This window comes from Miscanthus floridulus, chromosome 9 (assembly GCF_019320115.1).
Source record: "Miscanthus floridulus cultivar M001 chromosome 9, ASM1932011v1, whole genome shotgun sequence".
Classification (NCBI taxonomy): Eukaryota; Viridiplantae; Streptophyta; class Magnoliopsida; order Poales; family Poaceae; genus Miscanthus; species Miscanthus floridulus.
Window position 1 is genome coordinate 130,104,788 of NC_089588.1, and position 26,106 is coordinate 130,130,893.

The 26,106-nt window shown below is 44.5% G+C and overlaps 2 protein-coding genes across 2 annotated transcripts; one reads left to right on the plus strand and one right to left on the minus strand.

The window, feature by feature from the left end:
• The first annotated feature begins 2,856 nt into the window (after positions 1 to 2,856).
• Positions 2,857 to 3,711, plus strand: LOC136483625 (uncharacterized). Its single transcript, XM_066480733.1, has 2 exons — positions 2,857 to 3,524; positions 3,591 to 3,711. Exons 1-2 carry the CDS (start codon positions 2,857 to 2,859, stop codon positions 3,709 to 3,711), a joined length of 789 nt encoding a protein of 262 aa, XP_066336830.1.
• A 12,541-nt stretch (positions 3,712 to 16,252) lies between these two features.
• On the minus strand, positions 16,253 to 18,290 carry LOC136484277 (probable E3 ubiquitin-protein ligase ARI7). The gene has a single exon (XM_066481517.1). It carries the CDS (start codon positions 18,190 to 18,192, stop codon positions 16,387 to 16,389), a length of 1,806 nt encoding a protein of 601 aa, XP_066337614.1. The 5' UTR covers positions 18,193 to 18,290; the 3' UTR covers positions 16,253 to 16,386.
• Positions 18,291 to 26,106: the final 7,816 nt, after the last annotated feature.

Genomic DNA, 26,106 nt, shown 5'->3' on the forward strand with positions numbered 1-26,106 from the left:
TTCTTTGATTTTGATCTTCTTGCTGGTGGGTTGTTGATCTGGCGGGTAGTCTTGATCGAGCTTTCTCTTCATGTGTTCTCGGGATTGTCGATCGGAGCAAGTCCTAGAGCTGTTCAGACTTCTCACCAGGATGCGAAGTTGCTCTGAGTTCTTCTAATGCTTCTCGAATCTTATCGTAAGGCATATTCACCGTGCGTCTCCCTTTGACTTCTCGTTGTGATTTTCTTCTATTGTACTCATCCAATTCTGACTCGTATCTGGTCCAAGCTTCCCTACGCTGCCTAGCACGGTGTTGGCGCCCTTGCTTCAACTTGTTTTTTCTTTCTCTAGCTTGTTTCTGACTATCTGTTTCTCCGTCGTAGCCCTGGGCAAAGGGTGATATGTTGGATTCTGATTCATCTGATGATCTAACATCGGGTGCTTCCGGGGGATTTAATGGTGACCGCGGTCGTCGAACCATGAACACTTCTCGCGCATGAGTCGTTCTATTATTGGCGTTAGTTTTCATACTGTCGGAGTCACTGATAACTTTAGTGGATGCCTCGGTGTCGTAGATCGAGTCTCCTTCTTGGTAAGGTAAAATAGCTGTTGTTGTCGTGCCGACTAGTTGGGTTCCGCTACCCTCAGGAACGGAATCCGGCCAGTGGATGATACAGTCCCGCGATGTTATCGTTAGCATGAGGCCCTCCTGAGCTCCTGTCAGTGGTATCCCGAATCTTGGATTGAAAAATCTTTCGACCTGTCCTTGATAGGGTCTTGCCATGTTGTCGAGCCCAAATGGAGAAGAACTCGACTTCTTGAGAGAATTCTGGGGGTAATCCGAGTTGTTTTGGGTTGTGTTCCGGAATCTTGCCAAAAAAGAACTCGGTTTCTGGAAAACACTCTGATAAAACTTCGCTTTGGAGCTTGAATTCGAATCGGATACGAGTGGTCGTGAAATCCGATTTGATTCGGATACTATGAGCTGCGCGAATCTTCTGGTGAGCTGATCCGTTGTAGTCGTTGGAATAGGAACTTCTTTTAGATGATCTAAATCTTCGAGGAGATGGCTTTGAAGCTTGCCGTTGTTGTCTGCCTCGCAGATCCATGAGCCGAAGATGAAAGTTGATCCCATCGGGAAAATCATGTTGTTGAGGTCCATCGAGCTCTCGGAAGCAAAGTCGCCGAAATCCCCTACCCGGCGCGCCAGCTGTTGATGTTTCACCACCGATAGCCTGCCCAGTATGTTCGGGCTTCGGCGTATGCTGAACTCGATGGTTAACGCAAGAGACAGTCGATTTATCCTAGTTCAGGCCCTCGATCGTAGATCGAGTAATAACCTTACGTCCAGTCGGCGTTAGCCTTTGCGTTGGATTGATTGTAATGTGTTGTGTTGTGTTGTACAATTGTTCTCTCCCTCTCAGGAGCCCTGCCCTCCTTTATATAGTCAGGAGGCCAGAGTCCTAGTCGGTTTATAATGAGATTTCCTAGTAGGATTACCTAATAGTTCCACTACTACGATTATATGGGAAGAATCCTAGTTGGACTAGATCTTTTTTCTACCCTGCGGGGTATCCTATGGGTCCCGCATCGACAGTTCTAGAATGCTCTTTATCTAGTTTATGGAATGTTTACCCGCTAGATCCACTCTGAGTCGATCCTAAGAACTTACATTGGTATCGGATGGCCGAATCTAGTGAATAGATCTAGCCGGGGAAGAGAGAGGACTCGATTAGGGTTATAAACCCTAACCCTAGAGAAAGGATGGTGAGGAGAGAGCACCTACCCAGGCTCTTGCGCCGCCGTAGTGACCGTCGTCGCGCGGGAAGACCCTTTAGCCACTGGCTCGCCGGTGCTCCACTGCGCCGCGCGCACGAGTTCGGGAACCGCCGCTAGACCGCTCGACGATGGCGCGCGCGCGCACTGTCGAGGGGACCGGCAGCGGCGCTGCCATCTTCTCCGGTCACATGGCGCTAAGAGAGAGAAGAGGAGTGAGAGAAGCGCCGGTTGCCACGGCGTAGAGAGAGAAAGGGGAGGGGAGAATGAACTAGGGTTTTCGAGGGAGTCGGCCGCGCGCCATTTTGATCTGGCGAGAATGCCGGCTGGCCGTCCGATCTAGATGGACGGCCAGCGACGCCTGGGCTAGCATTTGGCCCAGGCGGGAAGTAGCTTTCCCGGCCCAGGCCTAGGTTGCGGCCTGGGACGCGTGGCACCCATAGCGTGTAGTGGGCCGCGGGCCACTTTCTCCTTTGGGCCGTCTGCACAGTGCCATTTTATTCTTTTTCAGAAGTATATTATGATTTCTTTGATGAATTTCACTAAAAAAATTGAAGGTTTAAATCTCTATTAAAATTTGAACCAAAGGGATAGTTTTTCAGAGAGTAGATGAGTACAGAGAAATGCTTCTGATCAAGAATTTTCCAATGTATTTTCATGTTTCCACTACTATGATTATATTAATCCTCTAATTAAATTGGACCAACAGGTAAATTTTAATTAGAGGAGTAGCTAGTTTTGTTTAAAAGTTAAATTATGATATTGTTATTTTTCTGACCAATGTTGATAATAACAATATTATAAGTTTGTTAATGAGTTTTTCTATGCATTAATTCCATTTCTGTCCAACAGTGATATAGAATTAACGTAGAAGAATGTTTTATTTATGATACTGCTGTTTTCTGACCAAAGTTGGTGATAGCAACATTATAATTATTATTTTTGAGTTTTATGTATTAGTTCTATTTCTGCCCAACGGTGATGTAGAATTAATGTAGAAGTATATTGTATGTTTTAATTTTGACCAACGCAAATTAAGGCATACAATTATTATGTTAAAGGTTTCTCACTTTCTCTGATTTTGTTTCTGGCTATAACCCAATGATGTTTATGTCGGCCATTCCGCCTCTCAATGGTAGCAACTATGGCATATGGCGAGAGAAGCTCGAAATGGCACTTGCACTGTCTGACAATGATCTAGCACTTACCTCACCATGTCCCATTGAACCTATGGACCAGGTGAGGAAAGAAAATGAGGCTGATGTAGCTTTCGCTACTCGGCGGCGTAAGCATGCAATAGTAATAATGAAGTACAACCTTGATCATGCGAAGTTGGATAGTTCGAACCACAAGTGTTTGATAGTGATCAAGAGTTCCATTGAGGATCCAATAAGGGGAGCAATACCAAAATGTACCACTGCTACTGAGTATCTCAAGAAGGTAGAGAGTCACTTTACTTGCTCTTCAAAGGCTTATGCGAGCACTCTTATTAAGAGGTTAGTCAAGGAGAAATACAATGGTGGAGGGATAAGAGAGCATATACTTAGAATGAGCAACACCTCATCCAACCTCAAGCCAATGGACATGGGGCTGAAGGATGAGTTCCTAGTTCACTTGATTTTTGCTTCTTTGCCCAAAGAATATGAGACTTTTGTTGTTAATTATAACTTACAGCCAGAAAAATGGGACATTGAGAAGCTCATTGCCATGTGTGTGCAAGAAGAGGAGAGGCTTAAGAGCTCACATGGTGACACCATCAACCATGTCAAGCACAACAAGAAGAACTTTAACTATCAGAATGCTACACCACAAGAGAAACCTCAGTAGGATAGTAGCTCTTCTAAGTTACAAGAAAAGGCCCCTCAGAATGATCACCATCAGAAATTCAATAATGTAAAAGTGGACAAGGATACCTGCAAATGGTGCAAGAAGAAGGGACACCACCAGAAGGATTGACCAGAGTTCCTAAAGCACCTGATGACAAAAGGTGAGGTCATTATAATATTTATAGATGAGTCCTTATATTTAAGTTATGCAAAATCTACTTGGTGGATTGATTCAGGTGCAACTATATTCATGTTGCAAATTCATTACAGGGATTCCATACGAGGAGGACCCTACAAAGAGGAGAAAGATAAATTAAGGTAGCAAATGGAGTCAAAGCTGAAGTTGAAGCCATTGGAGAACTTCCATTAGAATTAAATAATAGTTTTGTACTTAAGCTTACAAATATCCTTTATGTACCCTCTTTGCGTAGAAACTTAATAAGTGTTTCACGTTTAGACGATGATAGATTTGATTGCCATTTTGGTAATGGCCAATGTAAGGTTATGTTTAATAATAAGTGTGTTGGTCTTGCCTTCTGACAAGACGATGAAGAGAACTCATGTTGTATCATCAAAATTATGGCACTGTCGTTTGGGCCATATTTCAAGGGGGAGAATAGAACGACTCATGAAGAACTCTATTCTTTCGCCGTTAGAATTTTTAGATTTAGAACAATGCATTGATTACATTAAAGGAAAGTACGTCAAGAAAATAAAGAAAGATGCCAAACGAAGTGCAGGAAATTTAGAAATCATTCACACTGGTTCATTTCCTGTGAAAAGTATGGATGATTATGATTTATTTATAACGTTCATAGATGATTATTCTCGTTATGGCTACATTTATCCAATTAAGAAAAGATCAGAAGTATTGAATAAATTTAAGATATTTAAGGCTGAAGTAGAAAATCAACACAATTTAAAGATTAAGATAGTAAGATCTGACCGTGGGGGGAGTACTATGATCAACATACCCCATATGGCCAAGTTCCTAGACCTTTTGCAAGGTTTCTACATGAAAATGACTTGGTTGCCCAGTACTCAACACCGGGCGAGCCTCAGCAGAACGAAGTAGCTGAAATACGTAACCGTACATTAATGGATATGGTAAAAAGTATGATAAGTTACTCCACTTTACCGATGAGTTTGTGGATGGAGACTTTAAAAACCGATATTTATATTCTCAATCGAGTACCAAGCAAGTCGGTGCCCAAAATACCTTATGAGTTATGGACAGGAAGGGAACCCTAACTTAACCATTTACGTGTGTGGGGCTGTCTAGCGGAGGCTAAAGTATTTAACCCAAACATTGGGAAGCTAGACTCTAAGACAGTCAGTTGTCATTTCATTGGTTATCCAGATAAGTCAAAAGGTTATCGTTTCTATTGTCATCACAGACATACGAAGTTTGTAGAAACAAGACACACTGTGTTCTTGGACGATGAAATGGTAAGGGGGAGCATGGTAGTACGGGAAATTAACTTAGAGGTGAAGCGGGTACACGTGCCCACTCTGATGATTCAGGAGCCATTTTTCTCGCTACCAGTTGTTGCTGTACCAACAATGCAGGATATTGTAGTAATAGCACCTGTTGTTAGTTCTCCCGTGGCGATAATAAATGAACATGGAGAACTTGTCCTTCAAGAACCTATAGAGCCTGTTGTCACATATGAAGAAAAGCAACAACAACCCCATATGGATCGAGTGCCAACAAATGAGGCTCTCAGAAGGTCTCAAAGAGCCAGAAAATCGGCTATTCCTGATGACTACGAAGTCCATGTTAGTGAACAATACGTTAGTGAAGAATTTCAAATGGAGGGTGATCCCACCTCATTTGAAGAAGCCATGAGAACTACTCACTCGTCGAAGTGGCTTGGAGCCATGCAAGATGAAATGAGATCAATGAGCACCAACGATGTATGGGAATTAGAAAAAAATCCTAAAGGAGCTAAGACAGTATGCTGCAAATGGGTCTACAAAACAAAATATGACTCCAAAAGAAATATGGAAAGATTTAAAGCGCGACTTGCGGCTAAAAGCTTCATGCAATGAGAAGGAATAGATTATAATAAGATATTTTTACCAGTCTCATGTAAAAACTCTTTTAAAATCATAATGTCATTAGTGGCTCATTACAATTTAGAATTACATCAGATGGATGTTAAGACGGCTTTCCTCAACGGAGATTTGGATAAAAATATTTACATGGCACAACCAAAAGGTTTTGTCGTGAAAGGAAAAGAAAGTATGGGATGCCGCATGAAGAAATTCATTTACGGATTAAAACAAGCTTCTAGACAGTGGTACTTAAAGTTTGATGGAATAATAAAGAAGTTTGGGTTTAAAGAGAATGTGGAGGATAATTGCATTTATACAAAGTTCAAGAATGGGAAATTTATTTTTCTAATCCAGTATGTCGATGACATCTTACTCGCTAGTAGTGATGTTAATCTACTATGGTAGATGAAGAAGTTCTTGTCCTCAAGTTTTGATATGAAAGATTTGAGCGAAGCTTCTTTCGTTCTAGGAATAGAGATTCACCGAGATAGAAGAAAGGGGTTTTAGGATTATCGCAAAAGACATACTTAGAAAAGGTCGTAAAGAAATATAGTATGCATGCATGCAAGCCTTCACTTGCTCCCATAGTCAAGGGCGATAGTTTTGGGGAATTCCAATGTCCCAGGAACCAATATGAGATTGATCGAATGAAAGCAGTTCCATATGCTTCAGCTGTAGGAAGCTTACAATATGCTCAAGTATGTACACGCCCTGACTTAGCTTTTGTTATCGGGATACTTGGCAGATATCAGAGTAGTCTAAGAATAGAACAATGCAGAATGGTAAAGAAAGCCTTGCGTTATGTGCAAGGCACAAAAGGCCTCATGATAACATACAGAAAATCTGATTGCCTACATATACAAGGGTATTCAGATATGGATTTTGCGGGAGATGTAGATGATAGAAAGTCCACATCAGGCTATATATTTACTCTCGTAGAAGGAGCTATATTGTGGAAAAGCTACAAGCAAACTGTTACTGCATCGTCCACGATGTATGCCGAGTTTGTAGCATGTTATGAGGCCACAGGGCAGGTGAATTGGCTAAAGAAATTTATGCCCAGGTTGAAAGTGGTCGATGACATTCATAGGCCACTCAAGTTGTACTGCGACAATGAGCCAGCAGTGTGTTATACTCACAACAATAAGTCAAGTGGTGCTGCCAAACATATTGATATAAAGTTTTATGCTGTGAAAGACAAAGTCCAGGATCATTCTATTAGTCTCGAGCATTTAAGTACAAAGAAAATGTTTGCGGATCTGCTTACAAAAGGATTACCGCCCAATGTGTTCAGAGAACACTTAGCCGGCATGGGTTTACGAGAAAGCCTATGATCCCTGGACAATAAGGGCCCAGTTAAGAATCTATTTCAAAAATAGAGAGGTGTATTGTAGCTGTTAATCTAATGGTACTAGCTGTTATGACGAGGCACATTCTATACACTAATATGAGATAAAACGGGAAAAAGAAATAAGAATTTAAGCTTAAGTTGCAAAGTGAGATCAAGGGGAAGAATGTTAGATTGATCTCCACCGAGTCTTGATCCGCGCCCTGATCGGGGGCGCCCACGGCCAGTTTATGGTTGGTGGACCTGTGTTGCGCAGCGCTATAAAGAGGAGGTGGGGGCTGGGGCTCGCGTTACGAGGTTCACCGCAGCCGCCACAACCCCACCTACAACCCTAACCGATTAAGGAGGCGTTGAAGGCGACGGGAAGCGCCACCGCCTCGCCGCCGCCTCTACACCGACCCCGTCATCCACGTACACCGACGACCTCGCCGCTGACGCAATGGCCTGCTGCTCCTCCAAGCTCGATGGTCAGGTACTTCTACTCCTCTCTCTATTTCTCTCTATGTTCTAGAATGCTCTTTATCTAGTTTATGGAATGTTTAGATCCACTCCTAGTCGATCCTAAGAACTTACACAACTATGTGGGCACAACTCAACTATTTAAGTTGGCCTTATACCTAAAGTAACAATGTGGGACTAAAGTCCCTCACTATACCGGAGAGCTCGTGGCTATATATATATCCCTTGTGGATATAAAGCCCAAATTTATATCCTTTACTTTATCTAAAAAAAGAAAATAGGAATTTACCGCCGGTAATTGTTAATTAAGAGCAGTGGCACGAAGTTGTTTTACCCACTTTCATATCTTTTGTTACCTTTCTTGTTCAGCTTTGCCGTACCATTTCCGTGTTGGTTGCGGCCTAAAACGCAGGCAAATTTTAAACAAACGATCCGTACATTTGGAGTTTTCCTTCTTTTTCAAAAGTCGTACTCATAATAACGATGACAATATAGCGACGATGGTGTGTGGTTCGCGTACACTCTATGAACGCAGGCAATTTTTAAACAAACGATCCGCACGTGCTGCTGCTGCTGCTTCACACTCCAACGGGAAGCTAACTTCCTAGAAAGCTACGCACCGTGTGGCCAGCCGCGCATACCTTGCGTGGCAAGGCACGTCTGCACCGAAGCCGCGCATACGTTGCGTGGTCGTCGTCGTCTACATACACCGAAGTCAGCAGAGTAACGATGGCGACTGCCGGCGTTTTGGTATGTAGCCGATGACTTTGACTTAGTCTGGCTCCGCGAGCGCGTCCGGTACGTCCAGCAATATAAGGCCTGTTCGATATACATTGTTTCCGGCAGCTGCCAATAAAGCCTACCGAACAGGCTGATCATAGTCCTGCTTCCTTCTCTCGGTAGTAATCGTGTTGTTGAGCGTTGACATACACAACATGGGTGATCTTGGTCCTGGTGGCATCGTTGGCATCGCGATAGCCGGGATGGTGTTACTGGTAGTCATAGCGATGATCCAAAGGTTCGTGTGTGGCTACCGCGGAGGCGGAGGCAGGCATGGAGGAGGAGGTGGTCAACATGGTGGTATGGATGGCGGTGGCGGCGGTTCAATCGAAGACGGTGGAGGCGGCGACGGGGGTGGCTGGTTCGGCGGTGGTGGCGATGGTGGTGGTGGTGGCGGCGGCGGCGGTGGTGGCGATGGTGGTGGTGGTGGCGGCGGCGGCGGTGGTGGCGATGGTGGTGGTGGTGGTGGTGGCGGCGGTGGTGGTGGCGGTGCTTGCTAGAGAGATCCTATTGACTATGTGTATATATGTCTGCTAGATCATAGGTACACGGCTCTCATTTTTAATATCATGGGACCCTTCCTGTCCGTGATTATTAATTTTCGTTCATTAGTTAATTGTTAATTGGTCGTCTGGTTTTATTAGATTTATGTAATACAAAAATTACGAGTTTGTACTCTAGTATGGTTGGTTCACATGGTTCAATGCTTGATTCCTCTACTCGTTTTATCAAGTGTTGCCGTGGTGCCAATCTAGTATCTACTATATGTTGTGCTATATCGAAATATAGGAGACCCACACTTGTACATTTATCTACAATCTCAACAAATCACGCCACCACCTAGGGTTCACTTCTCTCTAGCTTCTTCGATGTAACAACAAAGACCATTTCGTCTCTTCTCTCCCTGGTGTTGTACGGCGGCACCTAATCTCTCCTTCTTGCATGTGAACTGACTATGTTTGGTTAAGCTGTGGCTGTGGGAGAAAGCTGCTGTGGGCTGTGAGCTGTGGGAAAGCTGCTGTGGGCTGTGAGCTGTAGAAAAGCTGAAAGCTGTTTGGTTAAACAAGTATAAAATATACCTTCTATCTTTATCTCTCTTGAAACAACTATGGAAGAGCTTTTTATTCCACCAATTTCGAAAAGCAGAAAGCCAAAAGCCAAAAGCAGGGTCAAACCAGCTTTCAAAAATGTACTACGGAAAAGCAGCTGCTTCTGAAAAAGCAGCCTCCAAAAGCAGCCCCTTTGGTTGAGTTTTTGGCTTTTGGGGCCAAAAGCCAAAGCCAAAAACCCAACCAAACGGACCCTAAGAATTGATCTAAAGCTACCACACACGAGCAAATAAACAGGCACTCATCACGAGCTCCTCCATTAGCAGTGTGAGTAATTGCATCACAAAATCGATCGTCCAGGACTTGTATCGATTAAGGCTGGATAACGAGCCGGCTCGGCTCGTTTGGGCTCGGCTCGTTCTGGCTCGTTAAGATAACGAGCTAGCTCGGCTCGGCTCGTTATCCTAACGAGCCAGAAAGCCAGCTCGGCTCGGCTCGTTAAAAGCTCGAGCTGGCTCGTTAAGCTCACGAGCCAGGTATAAAAAATACACAAAATATAATATTTGTATTTATCTAAAGTTTGAGAATAATAATAATACAAAAGAAATGCATCTAGACCAGTTACCAGTCAATTTATAGGGTCTAGGCTAGTTACCAGTCAATTGTAAAGCGCAAGACATGAAGTAATACAAAAACTAATACAAGTTTTGATACTTTTTTTCCTGAAAGTTTGGCTCGTTTAGCTCGCGAGCGGCTCGCGAGCTGGCTCGAGTTGGCTCGTTATAACTAACGAGCTAAAATCTTGGCTCGGCTCGGCTCGTTATCATAACGAGCCGAGTTGAGCCAGTCACGAGCCGAGCGAGCTAACGAGCTTCGAGTTTTTCGTCCAGCCTTAGTATCGATGATCGAGAGGTGGCTGGACGCGGGGCCAGTGCGACAGGGCCAGGCGCGGGCTGTGCATGCTCGCACTGCACTGGAGTTTTGCTGCGCATGGCTGCAACTCGCAGCAGCGCTTGGCTGGCTCGCACTCGCAACTAGCAAATCGCGCTCGCGTTTCTCCATCCGCCAACCTGCGTGTGGCTGCAAGCGTGTGCAAACAACGCGTCCGGTTCCTGAGTTGATGGTTCATGTGACACTTTTGCTTTTTGTAGCGCAAGCCCAACCAGCGTGTATTCGTATGCAAATGCAGAGCTGCACAAGCTTTTGAAAGGATCAAATTATTGGATTTATGCCCAATAGTCAAAAGGCGATGTGGTCATGCAGCTGGCCCATTAGTATTTCTATAAATGCTAATGATCCGGTCAGAGGGTGATTAACCCTAATCCAGAGAGGCACCTGCGCACGCCGCGCCGCCTGTTGCTGCTTGCGTGAGGCCACTGCCGAGAGAGGGGCAGCGTTGTTTCAACGCGTTCCCTGTTGCAGTCCGCGTGCGTCATCCAGCGCTAGCACGCTGCGTCGCCGTCATTCTCCGCTCCGTACGTGTGTGGACGTCTATAGAGGTACTGCTGCGTTGCGTACTACGTCGTCGTATGGTACGACTACTTCCTCGACATCTACTGTATCGACTATGCACGTTCCGCGAAGTCTTTGCGCGTTAGGAAGGTATATATATATATATCTAAATAGGAGACCCACACTAGTAGATTAATCTGCAATCTCATCCAGTCACGTCACCACCTAGGGTCCACTTCTCTCTACCTTCTTCGATGCAACAAAGACAATTTCGTCTCTTCTCTTCTTGGTGTTGTACCTGCCGGCACCTATTCTCCTTCTAGCATGTGAACGGACTAAAAACTGATCCAAATTGCTACCGCACACGAGCAAATAAACAGGCACTCATCACGAGCTCCTCCATTAGTAGTGTGAGTAATTGCATCACAAAATCGTCAAGGACCTGAACAGTCTATTGGTCAGATTTATAAGCTACACACAGTAAAAGTCTGCAACCGTCAGCGCTGGCTTCAGTGGGATCCAGGTGTGGTTTAGCGCTGGCTACACACAGAGCATGTTTGGTTGAGCTTTAGCTTGTGAAAAATTTTGAGCTGTGGAAGCTTAGGTCATGGGCTGTGAGAAAGTTCAGAGCCATTTGGTTGAACAGTCGTGGCTTCTTGGAAAAACTGCTACATGGGCGGACCCACAGTTGTGCCCGGGTATTCCCCGGCATACCCTACATTTTCGGAAAAAAATTAGTAGTTTGTAGAGGTATATACATGTATAGTATAGTTAAAGTCTTAAATTGCTATTCCTTGCTATTTTTTTGGCCCTGATTCGTGTCATACGCAAAGAAGCCCACAGACCACACCCGACCGGATGGCTCACCTGGCCTTCCCACTCCCCAATCCCCATCTGCTAAAAAAAATCGGCAGTGCTAGCGCCCGGACGTCCGGACGGATGCGCATCCGGACGCCCGAACCTACACTCCGTTTTGCATGCCCACATGGGGCCCACGCCCGTCCGAAAGTCACCCGCGCCTCCTGACCCCACACAGAGACCGCCCGTGCCTCTTCTACTTCCCCCGACCGGACACCTGCTACGGCAGGTGGGTCCACAGCAAGCAACACCCGATCTACTTTTGAAACATCCAAATGAAACATTTACAACATATGTTTAAAGGCAGATGAAACACTTAAAACATTTGTCTGAAACACTTGGAAAACACCTAGAAAACACTTGAAAATTCATTGCAAAAGCATATGCAATACCAAGATAAAACACTTGTAACATAAGTATGAAACATATGCAATATCCAAATAAACACTGAAAGGATCAAGATGCCCAAGAGGGGGGGGGGGTTGAATTGGGATTCTCTAAAAATTCTTGCAATAATTAAACCCTACACTTAGCTAAGCCTGGGCATTCGGGTTACCCGATTTTTTCGGGTCGGGTAATTCGGGTAATTCAAAATTCGGGTAATAAAAATTGCTACCCGATATTACCCCCGAAAAAACACTACCCGCAAATTCGGGTACCCGATAATTCGGGTTCGGGTTCGGGTATTACCCGATATACCCAAATTTACAGAAAACAACAAACTACACTAAATTTCAGTAGCGATCTATACATAATTTCAGCAACAATTTGTATAGAATTTCAATAGAAATTTGTAGAGAATAATATATTACAGTCACTCATTCAAATAGAGAGAATTATATTCTAATAAAGTGATAAGTTAAATGGTTCAGCTAACAACACATGATGAATACAAAGACAAAACAAATCTTTGGGTAGTTCGGGTAGTTTGGGTACCGGGGGATATTACCCGAATTACCCAAACTAATTTCGGGTAATCAAAATCGCTATCCGAATTTGGGATCGGGTACCTCGGGTTCGGGTAATTCGGGTCCAGGTAATGGGTATCGGGTATTTTGCCCAGGCTTACACTTAGCCCAATCACCCCTAGTGCCTAAGAGTGTGTTCTATATGCTAATCGCACAAAGAGTTTTGCAACCTAGTTCCAATCCTACTCTAGCATGGCAATTCTATGAATGTAAATACATGAAATGAATTGCTCAAAGTAAATGCGTAAAGTAAAGAGAAGGAATGGACTCGACGATGTTTTGCCGAGGTATCGGAGAGTCGGCACTCCCCACTAGTCCTCGTTGGAGCACCCGCGCAAGGGTATCACTCCCCCTTGATCCGCGCAAGGATCAAGTGCTCTCTACGGGCTGATTCTTCGCCACTCCGGCACGGTGAATCGCCCACAACCGCTCACAACATGAGTTAGGTCATCCACAAGCTCCACCGGATGATCACCAAACTCCCAAACACCACCAAACCGTCTAGGTGATGCCGATCACCAAGTGTAACAAGCACAAACTCTCACTTGAGCTAACCAAGTCTAATGAGATCGGTGGATGCACACTTGCTACTCCCTAGACACTAATGAGGTTCCTAATCTTGGATTATCAAATCACAATCCCTCACTAGGCACTTGCTCTCACAAGAACTCCAATGGTTGCCTCAGCTGATCAAATGAGCAAGAGAGGTGTATTGGAGGAGTTGGGGGTGTATTTATAACCCCCACCAACCAACACACCCGTTGGAGTTCGGGTTGACTTTTTAGTATGCACCGGACGCGTCCGGTGCGTTTGCAACGGCTAGTTGACGTCAGCCAATGGCTAGTTGACCGGACCCTGACAGCGTCCGGTCAGTACTGACTGGACGCGTCCAGTCCGAGAAAGGCCCTGAAAAACCTTCTCTGAGTTGGACCGGACGCGCTGCACAGCAGCGTCCGGTCCATCGTCCGGTGCCAGGGGGTTACCAAACCCTAGGCCCTGTGGACGCACCGGACGCGACGGTGTTAGCGTCCGGTCCATACAAACATCTCTGCGCTGCCCAACACCTGACCGGACGCGTCCGGTCCCACCGGGGGGGGGGGGGGCAGCGTCCGGTGCACCCTAGCTGTCCCCAACACTGACCGGACGCGTCCGGTGCCAGGGGGGCATCGTCCGGTGCTGCTAGAACATTCTCAAACACTTCCAATTCACAACACTTTGTGAATGAAGTTGATTCCAAACGACCTTTGGGCTAACCCTGAGCTACCTAGTGCTAAGTTTGACAAGTGTGTACCACACCTAAACCATTAGACTCACCTAGGTCAAGCTACTATTTCATACCCCCCTTTATAGTACGGCCAAAGGAAAAACAAAGCCCTAAACTAATCTAAGTGTCCCTCCAACACCAATCGACACTTAGAACTAGCCATTCTTAGCCTTGTTGTCCATCCTTTCAAAACCGAAACGATGTCCATCGATAGGGGCATGAAATCCATTGATTGCCCAAACAATCACCATTATCATGACCTAACTCAAATGGTTTCTGCAAAACACACGTTAGTCACAATAGGTTTCATACGGCATTTTATACATAAATGTTAACATGATTAATTGCTAATATAAATGTGTTTCTAAATTATAAGTTGTTTAGTTTAAACATGTTGCATATGTCATAAACTCGTTTATATGCTCTTACATGTTTATTTCTTTTGCAAAGATAAAGTTTAACTTGTTTAATAGATTATGTGATAACATTTTAAAATAAAATATGATTAGCTTTAACTCAGTTTTTAAGTTTAAATATACTAATCTGAATTAATAAATTTCTTATGGTTTTGCTTAACTAAAATAAATCAAGCTTGTAGTTGTCTCTTTTATAATATAGTAAAACTCCCGGTAGTCGTTTCTTTTTAATGGTAGTTCCGTTTTGGGCGTCTCTTGCGTTCTTGTGACCGTAGCAACTAGCTCTCTTTTAGTATGTTGTTTTGTATCATGTGGTGTATTGTTCTTAGTTGCTTAAATATTTTCCTATGCGAGGTGCTTGCTACGAGTAGAACATAACCGTTTGTGGCGCTGAAGATCAGAAGATGATGACCAGAAGCAAAGTATGAGAAAGTTTGAGCAAGAGTACAAGTCAAGTATAGTATGAGGCTCTCCTTGACACATAATAATTATAATGTCACTATGTTCATGCTGCATGTGTCGAATATGATTAGCCCTAAAGGATATTTCTAGTATTTGTTATCTTGATCCTTGATACCTATGGTTCATGCATATGGGTAGTTTTGCTAGTTGCTCTACTTAATGAAGAAGCTCCTTAATATTGACTAATGACATATGCGATAATGTTTAAAATGTGCTTTTCAGCAACTTGGAATTAGGGGGGCTAGAGCATTGTTTTTATGGTGCTCTAGATTTCTCTCCCTAAGGACTTATCTGTAAGCAAAACCCAACACTTACAATACAACCATGAGTGCTTCTTGGCTATGGCTTTAGTTCAGTAGGAGGACCTTTTCTAGCTTGTTAGTAGTTACGAGACGGGTATAGGACAACATCTGTTCCTATGTGTATAGCCGCGAAGGAATTGTGCATTCGAAAGAGGGTTTCCTATATTTACATGCCATCGAAACCTAGCGGCTACTAATTTGTTAGACGAACCTTTGAAAGACTTCATAGTGAACCCTGCCGACCTTCCTTGGAAGTGGGTCAAGAGGCTAGCTACCTCGGGCAAAAGGGCAACACGGCTCATGGGTAAAGGTGTACAACCTCTGCAGAGTGTTAAAAACTGTTATAACAGTCATGCTCACGGTCACGAGCGGCTTGGAAAACTGACGTAATTATTGGTTCTTATTGTTGTTTTATGATGTTGATGCTCATGTTTAATCATTATTGCCATTGCTTATGATCATGGGGATGGCTGGCGAGCGGTTTAGGGGAGCTGGCGGCGGTATGTGGGAGCTCGCGGGGGAACGGAAGAAGGAGGTCGCTGGCGGCGGGTCGGTGGGAGATGGTGGAGGCGGGGGCGAGGGCGTGGGGCAGCGTCGCCGAATCTGGTGCCAGGCGGGGTGACGAGGCGGCGGCGGAGGCCACACCGTGGGCGGGGAGGCGACGCCGGAGGTTGGGGAGGAGGCGGGGTGGGGAAGAAGAAGAGGACAAGGGAGAGAGAGTGTGCGCAGGCGGCCAGTAGTGCGGCCCTGTATAGTATACCCACCCCCAGGTCGCACAAATCTCGAGAACCAACATCAACGGCAGCAAAACTGCCTCCCCCTAAGTGGACTGGAAAAACAGCACTTTTACAGATGCCATGAAAGAGAGATCCTATCAGCAGCGACTAGGCTGGTATGCTTGGGCTCTAGTGGTCACCGGCTCACCGCTCACTAGTCAGCGTTGTGTGCTTTCGCTTTGACCAACCTGCATGCTCCGAGACGTTTGTCATTTGCGCAACGTGGAGGCCATTGGGCTGTGGCGTAGAGAATCCAAACGGAGCATAATTGTTGGGAGATTTGGGGCCCACCTATGTGCCACGTGCACCTCGTAGCGTAGTCTTACGGGCAAGTGCGCCCGTCCGCTGCGGTGACTGACTCAGTCTGTGAGCGCGTCGCCGCTCGGCCGCTAGCAGCGCAGCGAGCACCTTCGTTTTCATGGCTGGCCCAGGGCGATGTTCTTCTGATCAATATGCAAGGAACATGGGTTACATGGACATGGATGCCACAAGCAAGTTCAGCGAGCACCTCCATAGGCGACCGATTCAATTCAACGTTCTTCGGATCAATGCAAAGGAACACGAACACGGATGGGGAATCCGTACATCCTCTAGCTACCTAGCTACTACGTACTTACTTCGCCGGATTGACCACCACCACTTCCGGCAGGTCGGTCTCGAACGCCCTCACGAGGTTGCCCAAGAACTTGCGGGTGACTCCGGTGAGGTTGGCCACCTTCTGCCTGTACGCCCTGAACGCCTCGGCGGCAACAACGGCCGCGGCCTCCTGCTTGCCGCCGCCGGTGCCGAAGAGGTCCTTCCTCTCGAGCTCGGCGGCGGCGTGCAGGCACTCGAGCCACCGGTTGGCCTGGTTCTGCAGGTCGTCGAACAGCCCGCGCTTGGCCGCGTCGCGCTCCGGGTCCAGGAAATAGCCGTACGCGTGCGCCCACCGCAGGACGCGCCGCCCGTCGGCCACCTGCCGGTACGCCTCGGCCACGAACCCGAGCTCCGTGGCCGGGACGTCCGCCGCCTTCGCCATCCGCTCCAGCTCCCCGCGCTCCAGCGCCGCCGTGTCCCGCGCCACGCTCTCCAGCGCCGCCCGGTTCGACGCCCACCGCTCGTAGTGGTACAGGTACCGCTCCAGCGATGCCCTGGCGCGCCGCCGCTTCAACCGCTCCTCCTCGGCGGTGGCGGTGCTCGCCGCCGCCGCGGCCATGTCGTCGTCGGCGTCGGCGCCGGAGCGCCGCGGGCGGCTGTCGTTGCAGGCGTAGTGGTTCTCCCCTCCCGCCGGCTGCAGGCAGAGCCAGCAGAAGTGGTGGCCGCAGGGCGGCGAGCAGCGCATGTGGTTGCAGCCCTGGTTCTTCTCGATGGGCCGCGCGCACTTGGGGCACGCCTTGGTGTGCGCCACCACCCAGTTGGCCGTCTCCGCTGAGTCGGAGCTGTTCTTGACCAGCCACGCGCGCACCGTGCCGCACGACACCGGCCGGTGTGCCTCCTCGCCGCACGCCCAGCAGACCCCGTGCCCGCAGTCGCAGAACACGTCCGCGTCCGCCGCCGCGTCGCCGCCTAGGAACTCCAGGGCGCGGGCGCACCCGGGGCTGCCGCACCACCGCACCTTCCCGCCGCTCTCCTCCACGAACGACCGGAGCCAAAACCGCGCGTACCGGGCCCCATCGTCCGCGCTCCCCGCCGACTCCGCCGCCAGCACGTCGTCGACGAGCTCCCGGACGACAGGAGCAGAGCAGGACGGGTCCGGGCACCGCAGCGACAGGCACCGCGGGCCGTCGCCCACCGCGGCGCGGACGTACCCGCGCCAGCACCCGTCGCAGTAGTAGTGGGAGCACCCCGCCGACGCCGTCCGCCCCGCGGGGTGCTCGTCGAAGCAGATGCCGCAGACGCCCGGCCCCGCGCGGCGCGCCGCGGGGACGAGCTGGTCTGGGGGCAGGCCGACGGCGCCGCGCACGCGCGGGTCGTCCGTGAACCACTCCTCCTGGACCCGCCCGACGCGCCACTTGAAGTGGCGCAGCAGGACGGCCGCGAAGCCCGGCGGGATGGACAGCACCTCGGCGACCTTGGCCGTGTCCGCTTCTTGCCGCGCGCGGATGTCCTCCTCGGTTAGAACGACGTACCTCTGCTCCGTGGCGCACGCCGCCGCGGCGTCGTCCTGTGCCTGCTCGGCTCCTTCTTCACCGTCGTCGTACTCGTAGATGTAATCCTCCTCGCCGGGGCCATCGTCGTACTCGTACATGTAATCCTCCTCGCCGGCGCCGGTGCCATCGCCGCTCTCTCCGTCGCGGCGGCGGCCGGAGCTAGGGGCGCCTTCGCATATCTTTCTGTGGCGGATCGTCTCGCCCTTGTCGTCGTCATCGTCGTCCGCGAAGATGCTGGCGTTTCGGGACCTCTTGTTGCAGCCGCCGTCGCCGTGGCGGTCGCTGCCCATGCCGCGCCGCCGGGCGGAGATTTCTTGGGTGGGGGCTTTTGGACTAACCGCGTTCCGTTGGCATGTAGCGGTATCGTAGTAGTTCCTCAGGTTTTTTTCCGACGCGCTTTGGCTTTCCTAGGAATTGGTTTTATAATGTAAAAAAAATATATCCTAACGAGTTACTACTAGGATTTGATGTCTGTCCTACTCCCGTACGTACTCTCTCCGTCTCCAGAGCAGAGCCTGTTCGTTCGGTAGGGCTTTCTAAACGATCGTCAGCACGTTCGTTTTGACCGTGGTTGGTTTATCGTCAAACAATCATACAATTTTTAGTTAGAATAGATAGTACAACATTTATATTTTAAAATAAATTTATTACGAAAGTATATTCAATTATATATTATAAATATTAATATATTTTATATATAATTAGTCAAAGTTAAAAAATATTGATTTTTTGGACGACTTTTATTTATGACGGAGGGAGCATACGATACAATTCGATGAAATGGAATTTCCTTGTATGTAAAGAAAATATCGAAACTTAGCTCTTAAGTAAAAAATGTTGCATGCATTAAGGGCTCTGTTCGGCAGAACTTATTGCTGCTGCGGTTGATTTATAGGGCTAACTTATTGTGAGAGAAAAATACTATTCTATGGCTAAAAAAAGTATGACTGATTTTCGCTTATAAGATCAAACGAACGGTATTAAAACAGCTGGCCGCACACGCTGTTGCGGTTTGTGCCCGCGTCCACAAGACAGCCGTTCGTTCACATCCCTTTTTAATACCCATTAATTTTAGAGAGATGCTATATTCGAGGAGCCTCAATATTTATGTTTTTATGTAACAAATTTATATAGACAACTAGTACAAGTAAAAGAATAATGTACAATATATATAGTTTATAATTTTTAAAACTAAACTATGATAAAATTGTATGTTGCTTAAATAGCAATAAAAAAATCAGATATCCGAGATATGAAAAGAGTGATAATTTTATAGATCATATCTGTAACTGTAACGGAAGTAGTACAAAATCTTTTGGAAATGCTACGGTGTTTCATTATAATTTTTTTAAAAATAAAGGAAGTACTCCTCCGTCCCTGAAAAATACATATATGATATCCGTGTCTGTTAAAATAGTTTAAGTTGACCAAGTTTAAAATAAATAATATTCATATTTATGTCTCTAAATTAATTTATTACGAAAATATATTTATAGTTCATCTAATAATATTTTATATTATAAATATTAATATTTTTCTTAAAACTTTGGTCAAATATGAAAAAGCATTTTATTCTCGAAGCGTGACAACTGCGGGTTTTTTTTACGAAGGAAGTACTACTCTACAATATTTTACTAATAGTGATCTCACAGATGGAGAAGAGAAAAAGCTGTTGACGCCGTTATCAGCACTTGACTCTACTAATAGTCGTCAATCGTATCTTGTATGGATACGGTCGTTGTTGCTGACGGATGAAACATGATGACTCACTAGTCACTATCATCAAAGCTGATACAGATCCTACGGCCAAACCAAGCTATCCTACACATGACATGGCACGCTTCGAGTCTATACGAATCATAGGATTTACCAGAACGTGGTAAACGTTAGTACTGCAATTTCGTCCCAAAATGATATATATAATCATTCTATGTCAGAAACGTACTTAAGTTTAACTAAATTTATTATAGAAAAATATATTAGCATTTATTAAAAAAAAACTCAGGTTGCGGAGGCAGACACACCCCGAGCTTTTTTAAGCTTAAGGTAGAAGACTCTCACCTCAGCACCCATGTCCCGCCCGCACACAGGGGCTTGTTATCCGGTGAGTGGGCCGATCCTTTTACCTATGCTTTGGAAACGCGGAACAGTCGAGGCGATTTTTTTAAAACCTCTGACCCCGAGATCGTCGCCGAGGGGGTTCAAACCCAGGTCGGCAGGGTGGGAGCCGGACTTCCTCTCCGTCTGAACTAGGAGCCATTCCCATATACTGTTATTATATGATAAATGTAATGGTACTTAGAGCATCTCCAACAGTATCTAAAAAAATACTCCTAAAAATAGGTTTTCCAACCTTTCCAAAATATATTGGGAGACATAAAAAAGCTGCAACTCCAACAGTTTCCAAAATCTCACGCATAAAAGATAAAAGGTAATCTTACATCAAAAATCCTAAACTATTTCTAAATAACACTAACCATCTTTATACTTTATTTCTCTATTGTACATTTATATCAGGAACCCCATCCTATTTTTTTTTCTTCCCCACGTCCTTTCACCTCCAAATTGCCGCGACGATACGCGCGCGTAACTTTACGCGCACCGGGGTGGTTTTTTTTCAAGTGCCAAAAGATTGGGAGGTGGGTTTGGGTGTCGTTGGAGATGAGTTTTTTTTCAATCTTGCAAAATTCCTAGATTGGGAGACTGTCTTGTGTACTCTTGAAGATACTCTTATTTGGTACTATAAATATGTATTATATATATATATATATATATATATATTTGATTAAAATAACTTAACTGACTTCCAGAAAAAGAGAGTCGTATCTCCCTTTGTCGACCAAGGTAGGAGTAGTAGATAGTAGACGATATTTGATTATATATTAGTTATTAAAAGTTTCCTCTTTGGAATTCGATTCCGTAGAAACCCCTTTTACCAATCTATATATATGTGGGGAACTGGATTCCTGGGAATTCCTTTTCTAGTTATATATAGGCCGCTTGTACACGGCCATGGCGCTATCACAACATCACCATCACCATCGTTCAACATGCATATGCATGTACGCGCTTCAAGCCGGCGACACAAACACAGTGGGCCACCAGCATCACTTCCGCGATCTTGCAGATCAAAGTACGTGCAGCCGCAGCACGCAGCGCACACATGTACGCACGCCAAGCACAAAAGATATATGCTGTTTGTTCTTATCACAAAAATAAGACATCGTTTTGTGAAGAAATATAGAATTAACTTTGCTAGTAGGCTAGTAGCAATAATCTTTACCCCCCAAGGATGAACCCATTGCATTATTAAGTACACCTTGAATGAAGGACATAAAAGCCGTGTAATTTGACTTGATATATATATGTCGTTTGGGAATCACAGAACCTTTGGGATTCATGCAGGAAACCCCTTTGGAAGTTAAGAATTTATGGAGGTTATATGAAATCTAGCACATTTAAGGAAAAAATCTACTTAAACCCCAAACTATTGGTGATTGTCTATTTTACCCCCTACACCTATAAAATCAAGTGTTCTACCTATTAACACTACCAGACTTAGTGGCTTTGCCGCCGAGTGCCCGACACTCGGCAAAGTTCGAACCGAAAAAAAACCCGAAAAAATGGAAAAAAATGGAAAAAAAATTTTAATCGGTGGAGGCCCCCACCGGCCAGCGCCTGCCCATCTCCGGCATTTTTCGCGTAAAATTCGCAGCAACGCGGCCGACAGGATTCGAACCCGCGACCTCCCTCTGCGCGCAAACCTCCTCTACCACTACACCACACTGTCACTTGTGTCTAGATTCCGTTTTAGTTCCCAACATATTATACTAAACCGAGTGTAAATTGCTTGTTTGAGGCCCTAAACGAATTCAAATTAAAAAGTTGTAAACTACAAAGTTTCATAACTTTTCAAGATCTACACTTTTAGTTTAGGAAGTTTTTTCATCTGAGGTCGTTTACAAAATTTGAAATAAAAAAAGTTGTTTTTCCATCTACAATGTTTCATAACTTTTCGAGATCTACAGAGTTTATTTTGGTTGTTTTTCCATCTGAGGTCGTTTGAAAAGTTCGAATTTTAAATTTTTGAAATTCAAACACAGTTTTGCATGACAAGATGATTTCAAATCAAAAAGTTGCCAACTACAATGTTTCATAACTTTTTGAGATCTACAGAGTTTATTTTGGTTGTTTTTCCATCCGAGATCGTTTGAAAAGTTCGAATTTTAAATTTTTGAAATTCAAACACAGTTTTGTATGACAAGATGATTTCAAATCAAAAAGTTGCCAATTACAAAGTTTCATAACTTTTTGAGATATACAAAGTTTATTTTGGTTGTTTAGTCATCTGTTCATCCGACATGGTCGTTCTAACATTGTTCACAAATCTTATATCTCTCTCTTGTAGTTTCATAAACTACAAGAGAGATATGTTAGATTTGTGAACAAATTTACTTTCATTTTGTCATACGAAGAAAAGACCAAAACAAACATTGTACATCTTGATGAGTTATACAACTTTGTAGTTGAAAACTTTTTCATTTGAATTAATTTACTGCTTCAAAATGTGCTTTGAAATTTTCTTTGCCGAGTGTAAAAAAAACACTCGGCAAAGAACTTCTTTGCCGAGTGTTAAAAAAAACACTCGGCAAAGAAGCTTCTTTGCCGAGTGTCAAAAAAAAACACTCGGCAAAGAGCTTCTTTGCCGAGTGTCAAAAAAAACACTCGGCAAAGGAGTCTTTGCCGAGTGCCCGAAAAACAACACTCGGCAAACCACTTGGCACTCGGCAAAGAGCCAGTCTCCGGTAGTGTAAACTACTGAAAACCGTCTAAATAACCTCCTGAGGTGGTTTTAAAGCTGGTTTCGGTGACGTGGCATATTATGTCAGTGTTTACATGGTAGTGAGTGAGCAAACGGTAGAAAAAAACATCTACATAAACCCCTAACATGTCAAGGGTTAATTAGAAAAAAACATCTACATAACCCCACTAGCTATTACGAGATAGGGAGAAGCGTAAAGGAATTGTGAAAAGTAAAAAAAAAGATGGTTGGATCAGAAGAATAACCTTTTTCATTTTAATATTAAGTATAGATACAAATATATAGATTAAAAAATATGTATGTGCGTTGTAATAGAACATATAACTTGTGCATTGTTCTAATGCATTTTGGAATCAAACTCCATACTCGTCTTGGAATCAAACTTGGTAACGTTGTTGGAAGAGCAGGTGCTTTGAGTCTGAGTCACACGCGGGACAAGGGACGTGAGCCCATTATTGAAAGTTAAAAAAGGACGAAATAGTAGTTTCTCTCTTTAATATTAGATATAGTTAGAAATTGATTATAGATAGAGACAGTGCGAAATTAAAAATATAATCTTTTATTGTCACACCAAACCTAATATTTGTTGATGCGACTTATACAAATAGAAAGTAACTATAGTGACTTAGAGCATTTCTAGGAGTTTTGTAAAACAACTCCATATTTTGATTTTTAAGCAAAAAAAAAAAAAAAAAACGAAAAGAGTGTCCTCCAACAGTTTGGCAAAGAGCTCCTTGAAAATAAAAAGTTGTCATAAGTTTTCGTAGTCAAGAAAAACTGTATATCCGCTCTCCATCCGTTGTTTTCCTTGGAAGATCGAAGTAAATTGGATGAATGAGTAAATTAAGAAAATAAAAGATTCTAGACCAGAGAGCGCTAAGAAACAAAGAAACATTAAAAAAAAGGTTCCATTGAGTTCTCAATGCAAAAACGTTTAGGAAGCATTATAGGAGACCGCTGGAGAAGGGCAAAATTTAAGGTCGTTATTCCTAGCAATGCTCTTAGATATACAAATCCACCACAATCCTCCGATTAATTATTCAATAATTTACGCCTGTTTGGTACAGCTTATCTGGGAAGCGCTTCCCAGATAAGCTGCACAAATAGAGTAAAAGCGGGGTCAAAATAAGCTGGTCTGATCCAGCTTCTGCTTTTTAGTATAAATGGGAGCTGTGGGAATAAGCGTGGCCAGAATAAGCTGCTAAAAACGTGGCGTTTGACTGTTGATTTTAGCTTATTTTGGCCATAAGCAGCTTATAAGTTGTACCAAACAGGCACTTTATTAACTATAAAAGTTGTCCAAAAGGCAAAATTGTAGACATGAACCCTATGAGTCACTTTGAAGCTGCAAATAGTTGCATTTGCCACACTAGAAATCTTGTGCTTATGCAAAAATCTTCCCTTAGGATTTAGCTTTAAGGTGTGAAAAGCACGTACTTCATTCAATGGCAGATCTCAATTGGTACCACCAAATCACAAGTTGAGGCTAGAGAGTACCAAATCTGTGATGCCTACTGTTGTGAAATAGTGTCTGTTCCCAACAGACACCCTTCACTGACGATGATCTCATCCGTCCGTATAAGTTCGTACAAGCAGTTAGGATTAGTGTAGACAGTTAACCATTGTCACCTCGTACAACACTACTAGACACCGACACTTTGCCGAGTGTCGGAAGCTTTGCCGAATGTATTTTATCAGGCACTCGATAAAGACGGCTTTGCCAAGTGTTTTTTTTCGGCACTCGGCAAAGATGGCTTTGCCGAGTGTTTTTTTTCGGCAATCGGCAAATATGTATTTTGCCGAGTGCCATTTTCGGCACTCGGCAAAATGTGTCTTTGCCGAGTGCCTTTTTTCTGGCACTCGGCAAAGATGTATTTTGCCGAGTGCCATTTTTTGGCACTCGGCAAAATGCGTCTTTGCCGAGTGCCTTTTTTTGTACTCGGCAAAGAGGCATTTTGCTGAGTGCCATTTTTTGGCACTCGGCAAAATGCGTTTTTGCCGAGTGCATTTTTGTGGCACTCGGCAAAGATGCATTTTGCTGTGTGCATTTTTTTTGGCCCTCGGCAAATTATTTTTTCAAAGCAATTTTTGAGGCCCTAAATGAATTCAAATGAAAAACTTTTCAACTACAAAGTTGTATAACTTCTCAAGATCTACAAAGTTTATTTTGGTCATTTCTTCATTTGACAAAGTGACAATAACGTTGTTCATAAAATCTACATCTCTCTCATATCTCTCATATTAGTTTCATGAAAGTAGAAGAAAGATATATAAGATTTGTGAACAATGTTACTATCACTATGTTGGATGAACAAATGACCAAAATAAACTTTGTAGATCTTGAGAAGTTATGAAATTTTGTAGTTGATAACATTTTGATTTGAAATCATCTTGTCATGCAAAAACGACGTTTGAATTTAAAAATTTTAAAATTTGAATTTTTCAAAAGACCTCGGATAGAAAAACTTCCTAAATGAAAATTGTAGATCTCCAAAAGTTATGAAACTATGTAGTTGACAACTTTTTGATCTGAAATCATCTTATCATGCAAAACTACGTTTGAATCTCTCAAATTTGAAATTTGAATTTTTCAAACGACCTCGGATGGAAAAACTTCCTAAATGAAAATTGTAGATCTCGAAAAGTTATGAAACTTTGTGGTTGACCACTTTTTGATTTGAAATTCGTTTAGGACCTCAAACAAGCAATTTACTCTCGGTTTAGTATAATATATGAGGATAGATAACGGAATCTAGACACAAGTGATAGTGTAATGTAGTGGTAGAGCAGCAGACATGTGAGAGAGAGGTCGTGAGTTCGAATCCCGCCAGCCGCATTAGCTGTGAATTTTGCGCAAAAAATGCAGCGACTTCGCTGGATGGACGGGCGCTGGCCAGTGGCGGCCTCCCCTGAAAAAACAAATTTTGCTATTATTTTTGGGTTTTTTCGCATTTTCATTTTGCCGAGTGTAAATCTTTGCCGAGTGCTTTTCCGGCACTCGGCAAAGGCTTCTTTGCCGATTAATTTTTTGTCGAGTGCCCTTTGCCGAGTGCGACACTCGGCAAAGCCTTTGCCGAGTGTATTTCGGGCTTTGCCGAGTGCCGCAGGCACTCGGCAAAGTGTCGGTTTCAGTAGTGCAAGCAGTTAGGATTAATGTAGACAGTTAACCATTGTCACCAAAGGGACATGTCCTTTGGACGCCACTTTTGGTGAACGATTGTGTCCATTCGACACACTCCTTCACATGTATAAATATATCCAAGAGATCAATGAAATTGACAGTTCTTAAAATTACTTATTTACATTCACTTCTAACGCCTACCTCCAGGTATTTTTTTGACGAAGTATGCCTACCTCCAGGTATCTTCTCACAGGAATACGT

Excerpts from the sequence above, each read along its gene's own strand:
- LOC136483625 (XM_066480733.1), top strand. The coding sequence starts at position 2,857 with ATGATGTTTATGTCGGCCATTCCGCCTCTCAATGGTAGCAACTATGGC. Across the intron at positions 3,525-3,590 it reads GACACCATCAACCATGTCAA|CTCTTCTAAGTTACAAGAAA; the intron begins GCACAACAAGAA and ends GTAGGATAGTAG.
- LOC136484277 (XM_066481517.1), bottom strand. The coding sequence starts at position 18,192 with ATGGGCAGCGACCGCCACGGCGACGGCGGCTGCAACAAGAGGTCCCGA.